This window comes from Asparagus officinalis, chromosome 5 (genome assembly GCF_001876935.1).
Source record: "Asparagus officinalis chromosome 5, Aspof.V1, whole genome shotgun sequence".
NCBI classification, from domain to species: domain Eukaryota; kingdom Viridiplantae; phylum Streptophyta; class Magnoliopsida; order Asparagales; family Asparagaceae; genus Asparagus; species Asparagus officinalis.
Genome location: NC_033798.1, coordinates 112,365,915 through 112,389,023, shown reverse-complemented (window position 1 = coordinate 112,389,023; position 23,109 = coordinate 112,365,915). Strand labels below are relative to the sequence as shown.

Below are 23,109 nucleotides of genomic sequence, written 5' to 3'. Positions count from 1 at the left end.
TCAACTCTCCTTAGTCCTCGCAACCAGCTTTGAGCTAAGACTTCAAATCTGAGTTCAGAAACCGTATCATACAAGTTTCTTTTATTTCTCGTAATCAATCATAAAATCATACGATTTGAAGTGCCTCTGCGTCAGATTTACGGAGTAGCAAATCCATGTTGTGTTAGTCGTTTATCACATTTGACACTCCTTGCTCATTTGTATATGAAACTTGTAGCTCAATTTTGTTTATATTATGTCACATCCATTCAGAAAGAGTCCCCCCCTATGGATCGAGTTCATTGATTACCAAGACATATAACTTATAACTTTATGTAAATAGAACTCCCTGTAGAGAAATGCTCAGATAAATGATACAATCATGACTATTCCGGCAGAAAATAAATATCAAGAGACTGTAAAAGGAACCTGACCTCCATCTTCTTCACGCCCGGCCCTATTGATCCCTCCAAGAACCTTATAGGCCTCAGAATGCACAGAATCCACTCTCAGCGAGTAAATCTTCACTCCAGCTTCCAAAGTGCAACTAGCCTACAGAACAGCCCAATTCACATTTCTACCCAATTAAAGAGTTAAAATTATAGAAGAAACAAAAATGTTACCTTTTGGAAATTGGTTTCATTATCTTCAGTATCATCTCTAACCCTAACAATCTCACTAAGATGATCAATCAGCCCGAGCTCCCACGTGTTCTTCTGGTTGATTTTCTGCGCATTTTAACAAAACCCTAGTTTCACGACCTAAGAAAACGATGAAAAATGATAAAAATGAGAACTTTAAGAGCACAAACGTTTTCACTGGCGAGCTTGATACAATTCTGAAAGAGATCCATGATCTGATCGCTAGCCAAGAATGGATGATCCTGTTGGCGACTGCGATTTGTGGGAGGCGGAGGAGAGAAGGCGACGGACCTACGGCGAATGGAGGCGGCACGCGCGGCACGTGCTTGGGCGCGCTCGAGGTCATCGTCATTGGATCCTAGAGGGAAAGGGTTAGGGTTGAAAACTGGGGATTGGATACGAGAAGCCATTGGAGATTCTTTTTTTTTACGAGGAGTCCTTCGTCTTCTCGAATTTGGCTTCGACTTCTAGGGTTTCGCTATCTTTTTCTCTTGAGTGTCTGAATTTGGGGTTTTCCCTCCTTTTCTATACTGAATTTGAAATCGGAACTTTGAAGTGGGGTCGCCATTTTGCCAATTGGTGGACCCAGCCCAATGTAACTTTTATATTCGGGCTATTGACTTATATGGGCTATGGCTTACTCGAAATAGGCCCTAAGTTGGCCCTAACAATATTGCCATAAAGCAATCGGGTCAGAAATAGCGTATAATTAGCACGAATTGATTTTAAAAGGTAATATATCTTCACGAGTTGCTTATTGCTTAAGGGGGTGTTTGGTTCAATTTCTAGAAATTATAGGAAATATTTTCCATCTAAAATATGATTTCCTTATATTTCTTAAAAAAATTATAGAAAAAGTTTTGAGAAATCAAAAAGTATCAATTTTCTTGTTTTTTGTACTTTGCTTGTTTGGTTCAAAACAAGAAAATGGCTCATAACTTTATAGAAAATAACAAGATTTCCTTTTCTTTTGTTAAACAAGAAAATGGCTCATAACTTTATAGAAAATAACAAGATTTCCTTTTCTTTTGTTTGGTTACATATGTCAAATTTATAGAAAAGTGTCAACTACCATCTTTATCACTTTAATGGTTATGCACATATACAAAATTTTCACATCTTTAAATCTTATAAAAAACCAACAATAGAGAGCTAAACAAACTCGAATACAAATTGCTAACTTGCCCCGAAGCTTGACAACATGCATGAATTGTTTTATATATTCAAGGGAAATGAACTTTGTTGTTTGACAACATGCATGAATTGTTTTATATATTCAAGGGAAATGAACTTTGTTGTGATTATCTTGAAATTGCATGCATTTGTAAAAAAATATTCAAGGGAAATGAACTTTGTTGTGATTATCTTGAAATTGCATGCATTTGTAAAAAATCAAGGTTCAATCAAATGAGAAACACAAAATAAACTTCCTATTTTCTCACATCCAAAATAAACTCAATGAGCAACCGTCATTACGAGATGTTATCTTACAAACTAGTTCTACAGTAGAAAATAAAAGTATACACACATCCTATTCGAGAAAATAAAGAAGGCTGGGGCGGACGAGGGTTTTTAATGAAATATGGTATGTGTCAGATTTCTGGTGATTTCCTCTCATTTTGGGAGGAAATTATTTTTTGTAAAATTTGGTAGGTTTTGATATTTTATAGAAAATATTTCTGTAAATTTTTTGTTGAACCAAACACAATTTACAGAAATCTCTGAAAAACTTTTAATTACAAAATTACCATTGTCAGATGTTTTGAGAAAAGTTATCTTAAAAAGTGTGCAACCAAACCGCCCCTAAAAGTCTAACTTAGGCCTAGTATCATTTTAAAAGGAGAAAGGAGGAAAAAATAATACGTGCTTACGGTTAAAAAAAATACTAAGATAATGAGAACTACACGAGTCCAGGGTTTTCCTTTTGTTGGTTGAAGTGTTGTATCTTTTTCTTTTTCTTTTTATACGAAAAAGATTCCTGTGAAAATTCTATTAAACTAAGATAAAAATGTAACATATATTCTCCTAGTAAGTATAGTTTTATTCACATAGTCTTCTGATGAGGATTTTTTTTCCCCTAACGTTAAGGAGTTCATTGTGCAGACCTCTGTTTGAGACTTAGATTTAAGTGAAGAACTGAAAAATAACTTGTCTTTGAGAAATTAGTTTATACGGGTTAGATTTGGCTTTGGAGAAAAATCAAAGTTGCGTGGGATTCATGAGGCTTATCCATTGTGGATTCTGCCTTTTTTGAAGAAAACTAAACTAGATTGAGGCTGATTTGTAAAACTCTCATCTTCAGACGTGTGACATCCTTCATCACGTGTCACCGGTGAATTTATCAAGGAAAACACCATAACTAGCTTCATGGATATATAATTCCACATCAGAAGCAAAATGCTTTAAACCCAGAGTCCAAGTTCATCTCCTGCTTTGCTATAACTGATGTTCGATCTATATATTCCCTCACACATCTTACCCCATGACAAATTAAGCTAACGACCCAAATTAATCAAGTGTTAGCTTTTGCAGAGAGAGAAGAATCTTGGTAAGTTGTTTTGAAGGTTCCAGTGAGAGGGTGCTCTTTCTCTTTCTGTGTATGCTATTTACAGAGAGATGATTCACTTTATGATGTGTTAAAATAAGAGAATAGCGATCATTAAGTAGGATATTAATAGAGAATTAATAGGCTTTTAATTAATGAGGTTTAACTGGGGCTGTTAGTGGCTCTTAGTTGGATTTAACCGGAGGCTGATATTTTTGTGGTGGAGACCACTGAGTGAAAAAAACTCTAGTAACTTCAATTTGGAGCCTTTTGATCCACTATAAAAAAAAAGTAATGGAAAATGACTTAAGGACCCAAAATATGGGACCAAGTGAGGGGACAGGTGAGGTGTCCCCTCCCTTGGTCCCATATTTTGGGTGCCCGTAGCAACACTCAAGAGTAATAGAGAAAGAACTAATGCTTTTAGTACTAACGTCCGGTTGATTATTTCCCGAGAGGATCCGAATCCCAATAAACGGAATCATTTCTACGTGAATAGCATATACAGAAAGAAAAAAGAATACTCTCTCACCAAACCTCCAAACTCCAAAGCCACCAGAACTACTCTTCCTCTCTAATGGCACTTGCATGAATCGGGTTATATGAATGAACCTGGACACATGCACACGTATGCAGCTTAGCTACGTGCAACGTGGACACAGCTGGGATCAGTACTCGAGCCAAGATCAAAAAGCACCGAGGATTCCAAAAGGAAGTAGGAACCCCACGCTGTCGGAATGTTCCTCAAAGCAAACAAATCCAAACATTACAGGATAAAAGAAATTAACTTTGGCCCACCACCAATCTCGAATGGCCTAGAAACGAAGTCCTAAATTTGTAAAATTGCACACGAAATTAAACCATATGGTCCATATCCTATCCGATAGATTTCCTACAGCGACGCTCAAAAGGAAATTAAAGAAATGGAATGCAATCAACATCAGCTTACTATTTACGCGAATGATCCTAGCCATGTGTATGTGTTCGTTGTTTACAGTGAACGATGCGAAAACAAAGATGCATGCAAGGCGAGCTTATGCGAAGTTATAGTATTGAATGATAATACTTTCTACATTTTTATGGTTTAAACACAACTATGTGTCACTATTCTTGATACATATGTGTCATGAGTTTTGTGACACGTGCATGTTTCGCCATTCTTAACATATATGTGTTATGAGTTTTGTGACACATTTCCATATGTGTAAAAACACGTTCTTTACACATGCTCTAATCATAATTTTAATATGAACGCTTTATTTGTGCGACAAAAAAATATATCACGTAGAAACAAATAACATATCATAATTTATAACTTTTATTGTAATAATTATCAGTGCTTGTAATCTGGACTTTCAAGCCCTGACTGCGCTCATGAATTGGATAAGCTTAAACAATGTGCATGCAAATACAAAGCTTGTTAAGATTCCCTTACCTCGCAACATCAGCATGCGATTCCTGGGAAAAGTTGTTGTGTGAAAATTCTGGAAAAAGTTGGAAGTGGTAAGATAACATGGATGACAACCATCACCGCCTTTTTTTTATCCATTTCAACTAGATCACAACGACCTACGGCCTTTATGGCTTTTCCAAAGAAAGTTGGCAATAAATTGACTAGAGTGAGATCACAGTAATTATAAAAGAGTAGAAATATTCCACAACTGATTCAAAAAAAAAAATCACTATGACTAGGTAACAGAGAGATCACATTCTCAATCATTTATGATTATTACTGACTGAAAAATACAAAAGAACGTAATTCACAAGATATATATATATATATATAATGTTAATAATCATATTAAGGGTTAATTACGGATAGACCCCCTGAGTGAAACAACAGTAGAAACACGGATAGTAAGTACAAAACAACGACAATACAGGGTCTACCCTTGTATTAAAAATAAATGAAGGTCATTCATTTAGATACTAATATTGGATAACTGTCACTAAGAAAGTGACCTCAACGCACAAAAAAAGAAATCAAATTCATCCACACCACCTGCTTGACTGTTAGATTTCAATATTGGACGGCTCTATATTGAGAAAACGTTAAAATTGCTAGCAAAAAAGTAAGTAAACAAATTTCTAATTACACCAAATGGGACCCATTATCCACTATAAACCTCAAGTGGTCACTAGGATAGTACAATTCTATAGGGGAGCAAACAAAGATCCCAAAAAGCTCTCTCGCAATTTGGCTTGGACCCTACGAAACAAATACAACCTCCAGTCTTGGTTCACTTGGACTCATTACCAAAAAGCAAGAGAATATGCCACCGACCTTATCAATTCAATTTCTCCCAGCCTCTATCAACCCCCTAATTTCCTACGTAATCTCATCTCATTATCCGATTAAACCAAATATCTATCTATATCTCTTTCTCCATCTATAAATACATGCACAACCCCCCTCCCCATTTCACTACTACTGTTCCCAACTTCAACTCTCAAACCTCTCTACATACCTATACTAGCTACAATGCAGGCCATCAAGAAATCTCAGCTTGCCAAGATTTTCTTGCTAGTTTTATTCCTCACTCTTCTCTTCTTAGCTCCTTTCATACCATCTTCTAGGAGGACTTCTTATCTCTACTTCATACTTAACCTCCTCGTAGTTGTTCTTGGCGCCGAGGCTGGTTTCCTCTCTGCAATCTCAAAACCACACGAGGAGAAGAAACCATTAGTTACATCAATGAGCACGGCGTCTCCAGTAACGGAGACTGTAAGTGAGCAGGCAAGCAGGCAACAGGTGATCAAGCCTGTGATCATAGGGAAGCCATTAGTAGTTGAGGAGGAGAAGAAGGTGAACAAGGAGGGTCTGAAGAGGTGCAAGTCGAGGCCAAGCCTGTTTTTTATCGCGAGCTTCGAGCCTGAGCGAGAGGAGGAGAAGGAGGAGGTGGAGATGGAGAAGGAAGAAGAAGTGGTGGTGGTGAGAAACATGGTAGGAGATATTGGAGAGCTTAGTAAGCAGGAGCTTTTTATGAAGGCAGAGATGTTTATCGGAAACTTCTATAAGCAGCTCAAGATGCAGAGGGAGAACTCATGGCAGAAGTTGCAGGGGCTCTACCACAAGGCTTTCTAGTAAATAAAGTATATATTATTAGTTAATATATTAATAGATAAGGGGGGGAATGGATATGAACTAACAATTGATTTTATAATGAGCTCTAAAAAGATACAGTTGTTACGAGACACAAGATGGGGAACTCATTATTGTATCTCTCGATAACTCATTTTGCTAAATTAATTGTTGGTATCTCATATCCCCTAACAATATAAAGTATAGTAATTATACGGGGTTACATAATTAATTAGGTTCGTATATATAAGTTGCATTAGTTTGATGGGGACATTACTGGAGGAGGGAGGAGCCAAGGCTACTTTTCATTTGCATGGTTTCTCTCATTCTTTCCTTCTTTTTCATTCTCATTTATAAAGGGTCTGTAGAGAGGGTGGGTCGGTATGAGCAAGGTGTAGTAATTGTATGGTTCCATTGGTTAATGCATAATTAAAATTTTCATGTAGTTCAGACAAAACTGCAACTTGTTCTGCGTTTGCTTTCAAAGATGGCGTGGGCTTTTATCGAGTGAAGTGATGTTGCTTGTTTTAATTATAGATAGAAAGAAGCCTCTCTCGCTCTGTCCATAACCAAGAAGCTTTTGCACTGTATAGAATGATGATCATAGCCTCCTTTAATTTAGAGCAACTTGGATAAGGACTGCATGTAGCACGCAGCCGATAAACTGCAGTTGAAGAACATCGCAATTATCTGTCTAGCATCGCAACTATATGCATCATGTCTAATTTAGTCCACGATATTTTTTCTGAAACTTTGTAGGAGTAACGCTCAACTCTATGGATATCACTATTGAACTTGAGCTAAAAGAGAGGAAACAATGGATTCTCTTCCTAAATTCGACAGAATATCCATATAGTATAAAAAATATCGACCTGTATGCACGTTAATCAAAGTTCACTTACAACACCAATTACAAAAATGTATAATTACTAATTAATAAGTTAAAGAACAATTATATATTAATTACATCATTTTTATTATATATTTGTTGTAGTAAAAGATCGTATAAATATGTTAACACGTGTAAAATTGAATATTAAACAAAATGGAAACCACAACAGTCATATCTACTCTGTTGATAATGTTTCCGGGATTTTAACCGGTGACCTCCAGATCACAAGGCGGCAACCTTATTGTAGTACCAAAACTCTCTTACATATTGATAATTAAAAGATGCGGGTGCAAAATATAGTCATGCCTTTTTTTTTAAGATAACTCGGCCCGTAATTAAACCCAAGTTTGCAAGTGAACCTAAGATTACGAGAGTTATATTGGAACCTTCCAACCGTCCTTGTCACCCCACGATGGGTTGATTATCCATTTACGCTTCTAACGTAATATTTCAAGTAAACGACATTAACAAATCATACTTTCTTTACTTAATGTCTGACCTTAAAACACTAGAAATTAACGTAGTTTCTAAAGCAAAATATTGTCCCCCTCTCCATATTATGATATGCTTAATTTCAAATTTGTCACCCCTCATATTAATTATTGATAGCAGAAAAGGATTCATTGCCCTCAACAGAACCTTTCTCTACTATGGGGAGCCTCCAAAGCAAGAGCCTTTATTTTGGACCCTAATTTCCTCATTGTTAAAAATTAAAGGGCTACAATCACCAGAGAAAGTATCAAAAGTATCAAATGGTTCAGAGTGCATGACATTAAATATCCACCAAATAGATGTCAACCATTAGATTATTTAATATCAAGAGTCGTACATAGATCCAATGGTTAATATTTATTTCGTACACATTAAAATGATATAGACCGTCTCCAACCACATACTTTCTCACGATCACTGTTGACTTTAGTGCTTTTTTAAAGGGGAATTCTCCTTCGAATAAACTCAAAAAGTAATGTGATATCATAACAGTCAATCTTCCCTTGTTCCTGTTGGGATTCAGACTCATATTCCCATTACAGATTCCAAATGTAAATTTATCGAAGCCAACTAGCTTGCAAATGGATCCATGAACATAAAGGTGTTTATTTTTACGCATAAAGTGGAAAATTCTTATCCACCACGGATTATACTATTCAGGAATCCCAGCTACTAAAAAGCTACTTAGTATTTAGAATATAGTTAAAGTGAATATATTTAATTTAACAGTAATGAGGTCTTTAGCGCAGAACCTTATCAATAACAATAGTTTTAGGAATTCTGTTCCCGTTAGAATGAAGCACAGGCAACCTAAGCCCACATTTTTTTCTTATACAGGAGAAGAATTCCTCATAAGGAAGGAGACGAGGCAACCAAGAACAGCTCCCGCACAAACCTGAGAGACATGTCATATAAATTAAATGCCTCCAGAATCTAAACCATACAGAAATAATAGTGAATTGCTTCTGAGGTAAATACATCTATATGAGGGTGCAATTAAAGTGATTTGAAGAAAGTAAAGAGTTAATCTTTATATATAAGTATTCACTACATACATTTTATGACCATCAATGTTAAATTCCAAATATAAAGTGAACTGCATTTATAACAAAATCTCTCTTCTCTATTTTTGTAGCATTTTAGAAGCCCATGAAGCAAAAGCTTAAAAGAGGAAAATGACTGAAGCCCAAAGAGCAAAGCCCATCAAAAAAATACGCCAATAAAAACAATGGAATGGACTTGGATGCAAAGAGTTGGAATAAAATGGACTTGGATGCAAAAGATTACATTTGCTTTGATTTTGAAGAATAGGCCGGCTGCTACAAAGTTGGATTTCAAATGAAGTGGGCCGGACTTCAAAGATGATTTGTTTTGACAATGAATTGGGCCACCTCTTCATTTTCTATTTTGAAAATCAAATGCAAGATGGGCCGGTTGACTTAGACTTTGGCTTTTAATTTGACTAGTGTGCAGCCCGTGCGCAGCACGGTGTTTTTTTTTTTTTTTGCTACAGTGTTCCCGCCGTTTTTAAACTCTCCCAGATTGAATTTTCTGGGGTGCTACAGCAACTCGCCTGCTACAGTGCCATTCCCGAGCTGCTACAGTAACCGATCTGCTACAGTGGCTTTTAAATTTCTCAGCTGCTACAGTAATACTGCTACAGTAAATCTACTGTACCCCTACCTGGTCCAACTCTAGCCTGGTTAAGAGAGCACCCTTCCCATTTGGGCCTTATTTTTGTTGCCCTTATGTGTCTTACTAGTGCCCTTAAGGTCATTTTACCTAATATACAAAGTATTTGAGTTTTATCCAATATGACATAAGTATTATTGTGACAAAGACTCGTCGCTATACGGAGATTCAATGATGAACTACATGTTGGAAGGAGCTTTTCTATTACTTTAGTGATTAGTTTAGGGGTCATTTTCTGAAATGTATATATACATGCATTTTCCCCTTCCCTGATTTTGTTTGTTCAGTCCTTAAACATTTCATCTAAAATGTATATTTAGAAATATCAATTTTTAACCCTTTAAACGGTGGTCTGGATGCCCTGTCACGTGTTTTGATGCAAATAGCATTGTTTTGGGCTTTCAGGGCAACATGCTTTCGCTCCTGATGACCAAATTGAAACCCCATAATACTATAGTACACGGGAATACTGTAGAATTTTTAAAAACTGTAACAGAGGAGGGAACTGTAGCGATTCAAAAGTTAATGTAGCACTAGTGTGCAGCCCGTGCGCAGCACGGTGTTTTTTTTTTTTTTTGCTACAGTGTTCCCGCCGTTTTTAAACTCTCCCAGATTGAATTTTCTGGGGTGCTACAGCAACTCGCCTGCTACAGTGCCATTCCCGAGCTGCTACAGTAACCGATCTGCTACAGTGTCTTTTACATTTCTCAGCTGCTGCAGTAATACTGCTACAGTAAATCTACTGTAGCATTTACTGTAGCATGAACAGTGGCTCTTTGTTTCTCCCTTTTGTATAAAAGAATAGATTTGTTGAAGTTGGGCTGGACGTGCTTGATGGATTTGATTTTCTTTTGAAAATCAAGTGAAGCTCATTAGGCTGAATTGGACCAACTTTGCTGCAGCTTTGATCTTTTCATTGGACTTGGACCGGACTTAGCTCTTAATCAAATGAAGCTCCATTGCTTTGGTGTGCAGGTAAATGAAATGGACCGGTGCTACATTGAATTGTTGGACTGGACTTGATTTTCAATTATTTGTGAAAATCAATTGGGGCTCCTATATTGGGCTAGAGAAGAACAAAAAGCAAATTCAAAGGATAAGATTGTTGCTTGGGGCTCAAGACAAATCCAATGGCTCATATTCATTGAATATTACTATAAATAGGAGTAGAGAGTGAGGGGTTAAGTGGGTGAAAATTTTTGTAACTCCTTTTGGAGAGGAGGGCTACTCTTAATTGAGAAGGCCTTCCAAAATTGTAACTTTTTGTTGCAATTAATAATAATAATTTTTTCACCACTTTAAATTTTTCTCTTCTTCTCTTTGTTGGATGATGATGATGAAGATGAAGATGGAGAATTATTTGAAGGTTTGCATTTCTTTTCTTTTTCTCTTTTATTGCTTATTAGTGTAGATTTATTTCTATGCTTGTAGTTTAGATTTTATTTTCTTGTTAAATAGCCAAGAGGCTAGAACCCTCTTGCCTTAGATTTATTTTATGCTTATAGAGTAGATTTATTTTCTTGTATTTAATTCTTGTAATTTTATTTTGTAGTTTAGATTTTGTAATTTATTTTATAGTTAGATTTTAATTTCTTATACTATTCACCTTGAGGCTAGAACCCTCTTGGGTTTAGTTTTTCTTTTTGTTTATTTTTATTTTGTTTGATTCGCCTTTAGGCTAGAACCCTCTAGGGAATCACCATTTTCTAAGAAGTAGGTTCAATTTTAGATTACCCATATCTATAATCGAATCCACCATCTTTAATTTCTTGCATTTTCTTTTATTCTAGAATTTTGTTCTTCATTCTTGATTTTTTTATTTGTTTCTTGATTTTATTCATTTTTCCTTCTCACCTTATTGATCATACTCATTCTCTTTTACATCCACTCTCATTTACACTTTGCACCTACTTACACACCACTTTCACTCTTTAAATCTCTTCACAATCACATTCACTTATCACTCCTACTTGTCACGCACACAATATAAGAACCGATTTTATTTTTTCTCCTACAAAACACCTTCATCGTGGGATCGATATCTTAAATACTATAACTTGACACGGTTGTGCACTTGCAACCTTTTTGGTACATGTTTATGCCGCATCAGGGTATGCTTGGTACCTGAGGTGACACAATCCCCTCCACTCATTCAAATGGGGGAACACATTCACATTGGTTGAGGAGTGCATGAGGATATGCAACCATTTGAATGAGTGGAGGGGATTATGCTACCTCACTATCAAGCATAATTTTTTATGCTTGGTACCAAGCATACCCATTTTTCTCATATATATATATATATATATATATATATATATATATATATATATAGACACACACACACACACACACACACACATACACATAAAGAGAAATATGAGTATTTTTGGTAGTAAGGTGACACAATCCCCTCCACTCATTCAAATGGGAGACCAAATGAGAAGTGTATGGGGATATGCAATCATTTGAATGAGTGAAGGGGATTATGTCACATCACTACCAAACATAACTTTTTGTGCTTGGTACCAAGCATACCAATTTTTCTCATATAGATATATATGTATATATATACATATATGTATATATAGGGAAATATGTACCTAATGAGCCACCTTAGGTAGCATCTAAGGATGCACCTTCGAAATTAGATTATACACAATAAATTTACTTGATCCATTTCGTTCATTTTGATCTATATGATTCAGATGCCATATAAATCAAAAATTAGGCATATTGGGTTGTATTTACTAATGCATCAAGTGATAATAAAATTAACGGTTTCATAACAATACAACCAAAGAGACAATGAAAAATATGTGTTAGAAATATTCAAACATCATTATTTTTATTTTATAGATGCTTTAAGACATTTAGATCATGATGAATGGTGCGGATCGTCCATTGATATAGCTCAATCCATAATTTGAGAGGTGAATTCTTAGATTCAACCTAAGGTGACTCCTTAGGTACATATTTCCCATATAGGGAAATATGTACCTAATGAGCCACCTTAGGTAGCATCTAAGGATGCACCTTCGAAATTAGATTATACACAATAAATTTATTTGATCCATTTTGTTTATTTTGATCTATATGATTGGGATGACATATAAACCAAAAATTAAACATATTGAGTTGTATTTACTAATGCATCAAGTGATAATAAAATTAACGGTTTCATAACAATACAACCAAAGAGACAATAAAAAATATGTGTTAGAAATATTCAAACATCATGATTTTTATTTTGTAGATGCTTTAAGACATTTAGATCATGATGAATGGTGCGGATCGTCCATTGATATAGATGTTTTAAGACATTTAGATCATGATGAATGGTGCAGATCGTCCATTGATATAGCTCAATCCATAATTTGAGAGGTGAATTCTTAGATTCAACCTAAGGTGATCACCCCATTGTGACTAACAAGAGGGCTCACATGGCATTGAGCTGACAGCTCATTTTGCAAAATGGGTTGTTAGCTCATATATACTTTTCCTTTGTGTGTGTAGAGAGAGAGAGGGGGGGGATATTAGGTAAGAACTGGCAGCTCATTTTCAAAATGAGTTGTCAGCTCACTGCCATATGAGCCCCATCCCGATGTGACTAGCATGGGGGGCTCACATAGCATTAAGCTGGCAGCCCATTTTGCTCATATATATATATTTTCCATGTATTATATATAGAGGTAAGTTATACAACCACCATCAAGATTGAAAAATAATCAGGAATTACGGCATCATGTACATGATTTGGAAAACCAGTCAAGTTAAAGCAATATGATTCTCTAGGAACAAAGTTTGCTTTATATTTTCTTTAAGCAAACTGTTGGATTGCAACTACAGATGAGTTGCAGGTCAAGATTTTTTTTATTATGTAATAGATATCACTCAAACTGTATGAGTACGATTATTGTCCTAAAATCCACCCTCATTTAGTGCGAATTTCTTTACTGAGGAAAAATGGACATGAGGGGTGCTTTTCGTGATCATAAAAGATCAGTAATAGTGCGCTAGATCCAATCAGCCTAGGCCCATAAATCTTTTTAATTTGAGACTAAACTTCTTATTCTAAGAAGAGTGCTGGGAATCACATAATTCAAGAGTAATTTCCCTACCTAACCAACGTATTTCCCTACCTAACCAACGTAAATATTAAGGATTCTCAAGATGCTCAATTTTACACATTCACTTTAAACGTTTCAAAATTCAAGTTCTGCATAGACTTCTGATATTTTGAACCAATAGAAATCAAGAAGATCTCTTAATTGATAATTCTGGCCCACCATGCTTGTAAGGCCCGATGATCACAACCAAAAAGCCTTCCATCTTTAAGGGCCATATGATGTTTACTGCAAATCACCACTTCCCTCCATGTAAAGACCTATTCCGACGTCATTGTCCTCGTTAAAAAATTCTCATATTACGTCCTTTCCATTGGACGACTTCATGCCAACCATCAATAACTTTTCAATCTACCTTCACGCTGACCATTAGGCTATCTTTTTATTTTTTTAATTTTATTTTATTTTATCTTTTTGTCTCCACACCTATTAATTCTGATAATATGAACCATAGAATTGTCCCACCTTAAAAGAGCATTTACATCTCCTAGGATGGCACTAAAGCGAGCTAAAGATGCATAAGCAATCAAATGTTTTATTTCATAATTCTAGTGGCTAAAAAACATGCAAAAAATCTCGTTTTATCAGGTCTGCACAATAGCATTTCTAAGCAGCTACTAAAAAAGGCATGTGGCTGAAATGAAATAGCTTGAAACAAATATAACAACTAACAAATCAAAACAGAAAGATAGCGCATGTTCTAAAACTCTCAAATCCCAACATTAAAATTCAAAGAACAGTATTCTAACCGCGTACCTGAAGCGGAGTGTGTCCAAGAGAATCACGTAAAGGCTTGACACTAGACAAAGGGTGCTCTCGTGGCAACTCATATACCAGTTGATTTAGCAACTGCAAACAAAGAATATTCCAATAATTTCAAGAACACCAATCAAACTTCAAAAGTATTTATATCAGGATAGTTATCATATAAATATTTGATTCTCCACTTTAGAAATTTTAACATACAAGGTTAACATCAAAAATCATACCAGGGGTACTATTTTAAGGAAGCTAACAGTTAAATTTTGAATTGACATTTTTGGAAATTTTAGCAGTCGAGGTTAAAAGTTTGTCTGTTTTATATTGATTTGAGTTCGAATTTGTAACAAGCTTGAGTAGAAAATCATTTAACAAGCTAATGGAAATTATAGGAATCATGTTATCAATCACCATTTCAAGATATGTGTGCGTAGAAATAATGGTTATGAGGTGGCAACTCATTTTGCTAAATGATCTAACATGTGTGAGTGTGTGCTTGATTCAACACTTCAGAAATATCAGAAGTTAATCATAGTTTTTATATGGGTTTATGTATAAGTTCATTAATATAAATTGAGTTCAAATATATCTCCCTCCCAGAGTACATGTAGGAACTACCATCTCCAGCTGCCTACTGCCAGTGAATAATGTGAACTGCTGGGGGAGGAAACCTATGAGAAATTTCATTTGAAGAAACAAATCTTCCTTGTGCAGTAACAAGTATGCTGACTAAAGTAGGAGGCTCAAACTGCAATAGCCATTACAGAGCTTCTGCACTCTTTTTTTTATCCTTTTTGGGGGTTTTGTGAAGGGGTCAGAATTTACTTATTTGCTGAAAGAACACAAGTATGCACGCTCAAAGATATTTTTCCTCATGCTTGTCAAACACAGATATTTGTCTGGAGAACAATAATTGATGCAACTTTAGCAGACTCTTTACCTCAGCTTGCCTGCCAGCATGCAACCTGATCCCAGATGCATCATACATTACCTGTAGGGCATAAACTGATTATTAAGCTTGACTAATGTTAAGAGAGTGAATGAGAAGCTTCCACTAATACATAAATTCCATGCACCAAAACAAAAGGCAAGTTATTTACATTGAGTATTAGAGCATAAAAGAATAGAGAAAATTTCGACCCATAATTTCCAAAAAATGGAGACGTACCACAATCGTAACATTTGGATACACCAATATGTAGTATTGAGTACTTTTTCCCGCATTCTAAAATTTATGCATTGTCTGAGAACATATTGGAGGAGATCTAACAATGGTAAGTTAGAATTTCATGATGGGGTTTAAACTTTATGTTGATTTATAGATGTTCCACATTCCAAATTATGTATTGTATGTGGATGTATCGGAGGAGATCCAGCACTAGTAAGTAGTAAGTTAGAATCTTATTATGAGGTTCAAAATACACGTGGATTTGTAGATGTACATTGAACTATATTTAAACTTGACTGTTTTTTTTAAAGGATAAGAGTTATAATGATTCACATCAAAGGCTTGAACATTACTTTAAGTATAACAACGATAAACAAAGTCTTTATCCCAAAATTTTACGATGAGCTAAATGAATCATATTCTTCTGTTCAGTTTTGTTGAGGACTATCTACTCCGCTAAGTTAATTATTATCATCCCAATTCTGGGTTTGTCATCTCAATATTGGGTGAGCTACATGAATCATATTCTTCCGTTCAGCTCTGTTGACGATTATCTCCTCCACTAAGTTAATTTTTATCATATCTTTCTTAAGTGCTTTCATAGCCATGTGTTTAGACTTCTTTTATACATTAATAATATAATCTTATCACTTTTCCTAGTTTGTGCAATTTATTGCCTCAGGTGCACATGACCAAATCATCTCAAGCGATTCTCTCTTATTGTTGTTGTGTAGCACATGACTTAAAATAAAATTTATTAGCATTGTAGTTCTCAAAGAAAAATTAACTGTCAAAATGAATTTTCTCTAAACAAATGAATCGCTGAAACATGGGTCTTTCAGATGCATCACATATACATATGTAGTGATTCATGTATCAACTTTGTGCCATACAATACAAGGACTATACGTGTCAGAAATGCATTTGATCTTTCATAAATTGTATCAGATTGTCATCAGCCATGCATCTTACTGACAACTATGTAAATAAGCAACAAGATTGGCGAGGATAATACTACAAGAGGAGTGCACAGACTGATCATATTTTGTGCAGAAATTTACATATGCAGAACAATAAAACATCATAGAAGAACACCTAAAGTTTTTGTGACCATTGCATAAAAGAATAGAGTCTAGAACTTAAATAGTTATTAGATAGAACAAAAAAGGTCTAACAAAAGAAATGCTTACAACAGATGCCAATATCGTAGCAAGAGCAAATAAGGAACCCCCTGTCCCTTCTTGAAGACCAATGGCCACTGCAAGAGCTGCCACAGTTGCTGAATGTGATGAAGGCATTCCACCTGATCCAAGCAACCTACTAGAATCCCATCTCTTTTCCTTAAACCTGCATGTCTTGGACGAACATGTTGAAGGCTTAACGGAAGGAACTGAAAGTTATGAATATCAAATCAGAAACTGGAATATTTTGCATATATAGCCCATTTAATAACTAATTATATCCATACAATCACTTAAACTACAACCATGCTTTCTACCCACAGACACAAGCATTTCACATTTCTTTTCTGCAAATAGCAGGAACAATTATTTAAACTCAATTCAAATCACTACATATGAGATCAAACCACTAGATAAGAGATAAACGACTAAACTACCAAAAACGGTTCACAATTTCAATGGTGATGGTTCAGTGTCTGTTTGAGTGACCATATACACTTCAGGAGAGGAAAAAAAGATTTACAGATTAGCAAGGTTGGAAGATCAATATCAACAGACCGAGATCATCATGCGAAAAGGAATGCGGGGAGCTTCAGAAGTAACAAGTATTCATATCCCGTCTAAAGGATGGACCTGATTAATCTTCATCATCAAGAATACAAGTTTACAACAGTTAACTGCAAACATGCTAAATATGTCCTAAAAGATAGCCTAACAAGTATAAGTTAATGATATATAGGTCAATGCATGAATGCCTTCAAAATGATCGTCATCAACCTTTACCTTGATTTCATTTTCTCCCCCTAATTTCTTTTTTATCTTTGGCCTTTCCTTTTTCTTATCCATGTATCATTCTATTTCAAAAGCATTCACTTAAAGGTTTCTAGGAAGCAAATAGATAAGCATCACAGAGGCTGCAATCTGGGCTTTCCAAGGATCTGACAAATCCATAGGCCAGGACCAACAGATAAGCAGTCCGTATGCATTGCAATAGAAAACATTGAAGTACTTAGGCCTCCTACAACGACGCGTACCAATGAAGCAGGCACTGATTAGAAATAACTTTGGTCTTGTTTCAATATAAGAACTAAAGCAGTAAGAATGAACTTTTAGGAGAAGAATAACAATGGAGTTGATGTCATGTCAAAGGCATGCTAATTCCACCTTTTTGATAGAACGTGCCCAGTTCATCCACAAAAAGTAGGTGAAATTACGAACAAGTTTTTTAGAGAACTTGAATACTAATCTTGGAGATAAAATGGAATATTAGAAGTGTTTTGGAGGAGCAAAGGAATTTAGTCCCTAACTCTTAACTCTTCTATCTGAACAAGCCCCTCAGGTATTGACCTATTTCTTAAACTCTATTCAAGCTCATGTACTTTCTTTTAGTTGTACAACAAAGTATTCATCAGTACAAAAGAAGCGCTGTTAAGATTCAGTACAAGCAGTGGCAGATCCAGAAAATTTCCCTCTTGCGCGCGCGCGTGGGTGGGGGCGCACTTTAGTTGTTGAAAATTTAAACGACTTTTTACTTTCCAATGGGATAATACAAATGCTTACTAATTTATTTAGTGTTTTTAGATAGCATGGGCTTTTGGGAGTAAAAGTAAAATTTTCACGACTTTACATGCAAATGGTACCTGCAACTGCTGTAAAATTTTCACGACTTTACATGCAAATGGTACCTGCAACTGCTTTAGATGCATCAATTAAGTAGTCTATTAGGCCCGGCTCTGAGGGCGTGCGAGCTGATCGACCGCACAGGGCCCCAAAAAATTGGGGGCCCCTAAAAATAAAAGTCTCAGCGCCTCTCGTGACCCTATCCGCTTCACAAACCCCGGTCACTCTTCTCTTTTCTTCTCTCTCTCTGAAATGTGGAAAAAGGCAAGAAGAGAACCGACGAGGAGGCCGCCGGCGGAGTCTTCGACGGCGCTCCGCCGTCGAAGAAGCTTGCGAAGGGTGACTCCGACGAAGATGGAATCGTCGTCCGCGAGGTCAAGCTACACTAACTCCAGTTCGATTAAACCCTAGTTTTCTCTCCTCTTGTGGTTTTTTGTATTTTGAACTTAAAGTTTGGGTTTTCCCCCTCTTTTTCTTGCAGTTGTCGAAGAACCGGAGGGTTTCAGTCCGGAGCTGGCAAGGGAAAATCGTGGTTGATATCAGGGAGTTTTACGTTAAGGATGGAAAGACGCTCCCAGGGGAAAAGGTCCATTTTTTACTCTCTATTTGAGAATTTTCACTGGAAAGTTGCTGTCTTTAGCTCATTTAGGGTTTGGAAAATTCTAGGTCAAATTGAACTTTCTTTCCTTAGCATGAGCATTTTGATCTTTTTGATAGCGGGTGTTAAAGATAAGTTTTCATGGTAGAATTAGTAATTTGTTAACTTTTTGCTATTTTCAAGCCCAACTCAGCCACGACACCGCCCCCGCTCCTCCTCCTCCGCCATCAATCAGATCTTGGTGATTCTTTGCTTTTTCACACTGCAAAGGTCAGTAAAAAATAAATTATGGTGATTATTGTATGTATTTTTTTAGACTGCATATTATGTATTGGAGGGTTTATTTCAGTTTATCAAAATTTTTTTGGTTGTTTTTTGAGATATGTGTATGTAGGTAATTTCATCTGTTGATGAACTGAAGTTTTTTATAGTAATTTCATCTGCATTAACTTTGTTTTCTCCACTTAGGTCAGTTATGGATCATGCTAAGTTAACAATTCTGCACAACTTGTTGCCTTAATCCATGTCCAGTTGGGAAATTCCTAAGTCTACATCTCACCTTCAACTAACATTCTGTTGCTCCTAGCAACTCATGCACTTTTTCTCTCCAGTGTATACATGTAAAAATCAATTTAGCTGGTTGTCTCACATCTTATCCTTAATAAAACTACAATTACCTTCTTATAATTGCACCAATTCTTATCATATTTTTTTTTCACTTTCTGCTGCTTCCATTTTCTGAAAAACTAAACTTAACAGTGTGCTCTCGACGTGGCAATCATATTCAAATTGATTGAAAATTTGTGATAGGCGTAAATGTGCAAAGTTCCAAAACTTTCTTACAATCAGTTCATAGAATCAGGGATAATAAATGTGCAAAGTCAACTATCTTTTGTAAATATTTCTTATTGTGGACTATTTGCTCTATTGGAAAGCTTTATTAAGGTGGGATTATATGCATTTATCTGATCAGTAACATTTTATTCAGGTGACCGAAGAGATGAAGAATGGACAATAGCACTTGAAAGTATGTTAAAGACTATTCAGATGCAAAAAAATCAGATAACATTTTAATGTCTGATCAGTTACATTTTGTTCCCTACCATTTTAGGGATTCAAATTGGAATTTATTGATATTTTATATATAGAGAAGAGCATTGTGTTTACTTTTCGCACAGGGCCCCTAAAATCTCAGAACCGGCCTGTCTATATTGATTCAGTACCCTAATAATAAAAGTCAGGTTTTGACAAAAAGAAGAAAGAGACAACCTTTGTAACAACATTTTCTTCAGATAGCTTAGTTTGTTTACTCACTTAAAACATTTAACAATCACAAACATCCGGTTACATGATACATATTTTCAATCAGACGCACATTCAACTTGCTCATATCCTTCTCTGCTTTGGCTTAATACAGCTCAATACATGATCTCGAGCTACTAAACGGGGTAACCTCCGACACCATACAAGTAATGCCCCGCCCAATTGTGTCTTTACTCAATGCATCATTTTTCGTTTTTCCTTGTCAGTTGAATTCTACTTTTAATCAATAAAGCAACTTGAATTTTGTCCCTTCTAATGGGGAAAAAATTTACAATTTTGCAAGCATAATGTACTATGTAGGTTCCTCTTTCGCAATACACATAGAAGTAACTATCCATCAAAAGTTTATATAAATTCAATTTTTCAAGAACGAGGCAAGGAATATCTTCACGTATAGCCACTTAAACTTCAAAAAATCAAGATTTGAGCATGTAATTAGGGCATAAAGAGATCTGAGATCTAGGGCATGAGAGGACGCACCAAGTGGTGAAGATCTTGAGGAACTGGGCAATAGAGAAAGCCAGCAGCGCCGACACGAAGGGGAGATTCGTCGACAGAGGAAACGGAGAGATCTCCGCCGCGCCGCGCCCCGTGGCACGATGTCGGGATTGATCACGCTCGCCGAGTTAAGACCTCGTCCATCAATCGATCTAATCGACCGATCACAGTAACTACTCTCTCTTTAAAATTCGCGCAAGCGGTGATGGTTAGATTTGTAACCCTTTGTCGGCTCCTAGGGCACTGACTTCGACCAACCTCAATCTGCTCCCTCGCTTATTTATTTCAATTTATTTTTTTAATTAATTTTTTAAGGTTGATGCTCCGAACATTTATTTCTCTTCCGTAGAGACTGTAAGAGGGGAAGGAGTGTGAGCGAGGACGGGGATTGCTCGACGGGTGGGATTCGGGTCGGACTTGTGTGAAAGATCATATTCGGTTAAGTGTATAATCACTTAGATCTGACGGGAAGAAAAAAAAGGTATCTTATGTTAAATTTTGATTTTTGTTTTAGCTCACTTTGATATAGAATTTGACAATTTGTTTAGCGTTCACATAATTCTTATTCGCCTTAAATTGCGTCTCATTCACATGCTTTTTCTTGATATGCCTCGTCTTAATTAACAAGCCTCGGGTGTACTTGATAACCCCTTAAAATTAAGGGAAAAATGTGTCCAGGCCCCAAAAACATAAACTTCATGTGCTGCAGCCCCTTCTAGTTTCCCCCATGTGGTTCAGCCCCTTGAAGTGTGACGTTTTGTGCTGCAACCCCTTTTTAACAATTATTACATGCCAACTAAGCTAAAATCCCCAAAATAACCTTACCCCCTCTCCTCAATTCTTCAAACACAGTTCTCTCTCTCTCTCTCTCTCTCCCCCCTCTCTCTCCCCTCTCTCTCTTTAAAAACAAGGGTTTTATCAAGCTCGTCGCTCTGGCCCTCGCCCTCGTCGCCATCGCCACCTCCGCCCAGGCTCCCAAGCCTCCCCCGAGTTCGTCGCCGCCTCCCCTCCTCTCCTCCGCCCGACCTCGTCGCGGTAGCTCGCCGTCGCTCCCCATCTCGCCCTCGACTACGCCGGAGTTCGTCGCTGTGCCTGCCACTTTTGAACCCATAGTATGGTAGGCCGGAGGAGGATGACCAAGAGAAAAGAGTGCATGATGCTCAAGAAAAGTAAAAATGAAGGGGACAGAATAGAACTAACATTGTGCAGATTAGAACTAACACTGTAGACAGAATAGAACTAACATTGTAGACAGAATAGAACTAACATTGTAGACAGAATAGAACTAACATTGTAGACAGAATAGAACTAACATTGTAGACAGAATAGAACTAACATTGTAGATAGAATAGAACTGTAGACAGAATAGAACTAACATTATAGACAGAATAGAACTAACATTGTAGACAGAATAGAACTGTAGACAGAACAGAACTAACATTATAGACAGAATAGCATATTCTTGTACTTTAACTTGGAACTAGATGCAACTTATGACTCTGTCTAGTTTCTGGTATTGGTTTATGATTCAACAAATGAGCATGCTCATATTCTTTACAGAAATTTACACCCTGTCATTAGATTGAAATAGAGCATTCTGGCTGTTTCGTCATTGGTTGACAATAACAGTATCAGTTTCTTAATGTGTTCCTCTGCCTGTTTAAGCTCTCGAGCTGGACTTCTGGATTACTATAGACATGTAGTTCGTTTGCATACAAGTTTTAGTGGTTTGAAATTGACTATGTGGTTACAGTTTTCTATTTTGGAAATGGGAACGTATCGTAAATCATGCAGCATTTTGCTCCTTGACAACATTTTGGCTGACTACTATTCTCAATTCTGTAAACAGGAACCATGCTTTGAAAATGGGCAAAAGCAGCAGGAAGACTCTACACAATTGTCACGAGTGTGAAGAATCTGCGAGACATGCCGGAATGCCTCAATCTTTACTTCAAATCCCTTCAACCAAGTTCGTGCCGCTTATTGAGTTTGTAATTTCTGGTGTTACCAACCACAATTATTTTTGTCCAGAATTGTCCAAAATACAATCACCCTATAAGAAAGTTGTTGGGTCAATTACAAACTTGGTTGAAGGGATTCGAAGTAAAGATTGAGGCATTCCAGCATGTCTCGCAGATTCTTCACACTCGTGACAATTGTGTAGAGTCTTCCTGCTGCTTTTGCCCATTTTCAAAGCATGGTTCCTGTTTACAGAATTGAGAATAGTAGTCAGCCAAAATGTTGCCAAGGAGCAAAATGCTGCGTGATTTACGATACGTTCCCATTTCCAAAATAGAAAACTGTAACCACGTAGTCAATTTCAAACCACTAAAACTTGTATGCAAACAGACTACATGTCTATAGTAATCCAGAAGTCCAGCTCGAGAGCTTAAACAGGCAGAGGAACACATTAAGAAACTGATACTGCTATTGTCAACCAATGACGAAACATCCAGAATGCTCTATTTCAATCTAATGATAGGGTGTAAATTTCTGTAAAGAATATGAGCAT

General features: G+C 36.5%; 3 protein-coding genes across 5 annotated transcripts in view; 1 reads left to right on the top strand and 2 right to left on the bottom strand.

The window, feature by feature from the left end:
• The window catches only part of LOC109840726 (condensin complex subunit 2-like), a 9,247-nt gene extending 8,120 nt beyond the window's left edge, over window positions 1-1,127 (bottom strand). For 2 of the 3 annotated variants that reach the window (XM_020409470.1, XM_020409471.1), the window contains exons 1-3: window positions 791-1,127; window positions 603-707; window positions 414-531 (exon numbers count right to left, since the gene is read on the bottom strand). In XM_020409470.1, coding sequence (XP_020265059.1) covers window positions 414-531; window positions 603-707; window positions 791-1,030 — 463 coding nt within the window. In that variant the 5' untranslated portion in view covers window positions 1,031-1,127. The remainder of the gene's footprint in view (window positions 1-413; window positions 532-602; window positions 708-790) is intronic. The other variant, XM_020409469.1, reaches the window with a different exon arrangement.
• LOC109843372 lies at window positions 5,323-6,754 on the top strand. Its single transcript, XM_020412308.1, has one exon. The coding sequence runs from the start codon at window positions 5,648-5,650 to the stop codon at window positions 6,248-6,250; it is 603 nt and encodes a 200-aa protein (XP_020267897.1). The 5' UTR covers window positions 5,323-5,647; the 3' UTR covers window positions 6,251-6,754.
• On the bottom strand, window positions 7,928-21,654 carry LOC109842394 (uncharacterized membrane protein YuiD-like). The gene is made up of 6 exons (XM_020411274.1): window positions 21,541-21,654; window positions 20,580-20,716; window positions 16,568-16,724; window positions 15,150-15,200; window positions 14,207-14,299; window positions 7,928-8,526 (listed from the first exon to the last, which is right to left on the bottom strand). The coding sequence occupies exons 1-6, from the start codon at window positions 21,652-21,654 to the stop codon at window positions 8,461-8,463; spliced, it is 618 nt and encodes a 205-aa protein (XP_020266863.1). The 3' UTR covers window positions 7,928-8,460.